General features: G+C 42.7%; 2 protein-coding genes across 2 annotated transcripts; both read right to left on the bottom strand.

Annotated features, from left to right (window-relative positions):
• Window positions 1–2: 2 nt before the first annotated feature.
• TM35_000621260 (uncharacterized protein) lies at window positions 3–392 on the bottom strand (the record flags this gene model as incomplete). The annotated part of the gene is made up of 1 exon (XM_029031012.1): window positions 3–392. A coding segment is annotated over one exon (390 nt), but the record flags the coding sequence as incomplete, so codon positions are not given.
• Window positions 393–1,088: 696 nt separating this feature from the next.
• Window positions 1,089–1,529, bottom strand: TM35_000621250 (uncharacterized protein; the record flags this gene model as incomplete). Its single annotated transcript, XM_029031011.1, has 1 exon — window positions 1,089–1,529. The coding sequence occupies one exon, from the start codon at window positions 1,527–1,529 to the stop codon at window positions 1,089–1,091; it is 441 nt and encodes a 146-aa protein (XP_028877717.1).
• Window positions 1,530–1,767: the final 238 nt, after the last annotated feature.

Below are 1,767 nucleotides of genomic sequence, written 5' to 3'. Positions count from 1 at the left end.
CCTTCCAGCCGCGGTGCTTCAGTACCACTACATTTACCGTCAGTATCAGCAGTACCACTACCGCACTCCGAATCAACACCACCAGTACCAAGTCCATCTGCCTTCATCTGTAAAGTCTCAAGAGGTTTTGTTCCTTTGGCAGCTGCAAGACGTTTCTCATTCTCGATTTTTTCTTTGAGCGCATATTCCGTTTTGTTCAGATTCAAAACGTCATAAATAACGTCAAGATCCGACATAGCATGATGATATATACCCCTATTATTATTAACAGCCCCACCTTGCGTCCCTCTTCCCTCCGGCAGCGAGTTCTGAGCAGCCGCCGCCATGGTATACCCGCAGGCGCAGCACAGCACAACGGCCAACACACACATCACACGGCTCATCACCATCATGAGAGAGAGACAATAGTTTGGTTTGAGTAAAAACACTGATCTAGAAAGAAAGAAAATCAAAAGACAAAAAAAGAAAAAAAATAAAGTGTCAAACATGTTAGGACACACAAATCGATTACCACTATGGAAACTCACATCACGAAAAGCAAAACCTACCAGTTAAAGAATGCAATACAGCGCAATAACCTCATTAAGAGTAAAAACAAAAAAAAAAGCCCTCACTCACAATTATATCAAAAAAGGCTCAGAGACCCAGCAAAATCATCAAGCAAAGAAAAAAAAAAGATATTAACCATTAGCCCAATTTACCCAGTAAACACAGAAATATTCACCAATTATGGGTGTAAGTCTATATGTGTACATATATACACGCAATTATAAATATAAATGCATCTGTTATTATTATTTCCTCTCACTGCAAAAAGGCAGTTCATCATCATCATCACAGTGCAAAGCCCAGGCACACACAGAGAGAGTCTCCAAGAACACACAGACACACACAATGGAGTAGCAATAATATTAATTATAGGATAAACATAGAGAGAGCAAAAACACACACAAAACACATTAACATTAAGAAACGAAAAAGAAAATCTCAACAGGTAAAAGATTAGATAGACTGTAGGGATGCATGCAAAAAAGAAGAAAAGAAAACAAAGGATGACCTGAGTCACACCACACCACCACGCCACACAATCAGCACACAAGAATACAGGCCAGTGTAACCACAATCAGTAGTGGTACACGCACCCACACAGAACTGCTGATACTGCTGCTGCTGTCTGCATCACCCTTCTTGTTGTTTGTGAGTTCAGGAGGAAATGTTGTTGTTGTTGTTGTTGTTGTTGTTGAGGTGGTGGTGGTTGATTCCTCATTATTGGGTACATTGTCAGTTTCAGGGTTCGTACTCGTTGAGGTATTCGTTGCTGGTTCTGCAGAATTACCACCATCCGCAGTTCCATCAGTTTGAGAAGATGCAGAAGAAGGAGATGATTGTGCACCTGTACCTTCTCCACTGGCTGCACTGGTGTTGACTGCGCTACTATTATTGGATGTATCACCAGTTTGTTGAGGTTTCTGTGAACCTTCTTTATTTGAGTTGTGTGTCACCCCAGGCTTTGCTTCTTCACTTTGCATTGGATCTTCACGCCCATCTTGCTGCTGTTGATTTGTTTGACCGTTTCCTGCAGCAGCCTCTGCACCAGGTACCCCATTCACCCCCTCGTTTTGAGTAGTAGGTTGATTAGTAGTGACTCCAACTTCACTACGCTGTCCACTCGTCTGAGAAGGTAGGCCACCACCACCGTCAGTACCGTGCGGTTGACCACTTCCAGATTGATTATGACGACCGTGGGTGTTAAGCTCTTGAGCAGCA

This window comes from Trypanosoma theileri (assembly GCF_002087225.1).
Source record: "Trypanosoma theileri isolate Edinburgh chromosome Unknown TM35_Tth_62_V1, whole genome shotgun sequence".
NCBI classification, from domain to species: domain Eukaryota; phylum Euglenozoa; class Kinetoplastea; order Trypanosomatida; family Trypanosomatidae; genus Trypanosoma; species Trypanosoma theileri.
The sequence above is the reverse complement of the archived record's forward strand: the minus strand, read 5'-3'. Positions and strand labels throughout refer to the sequence as shown.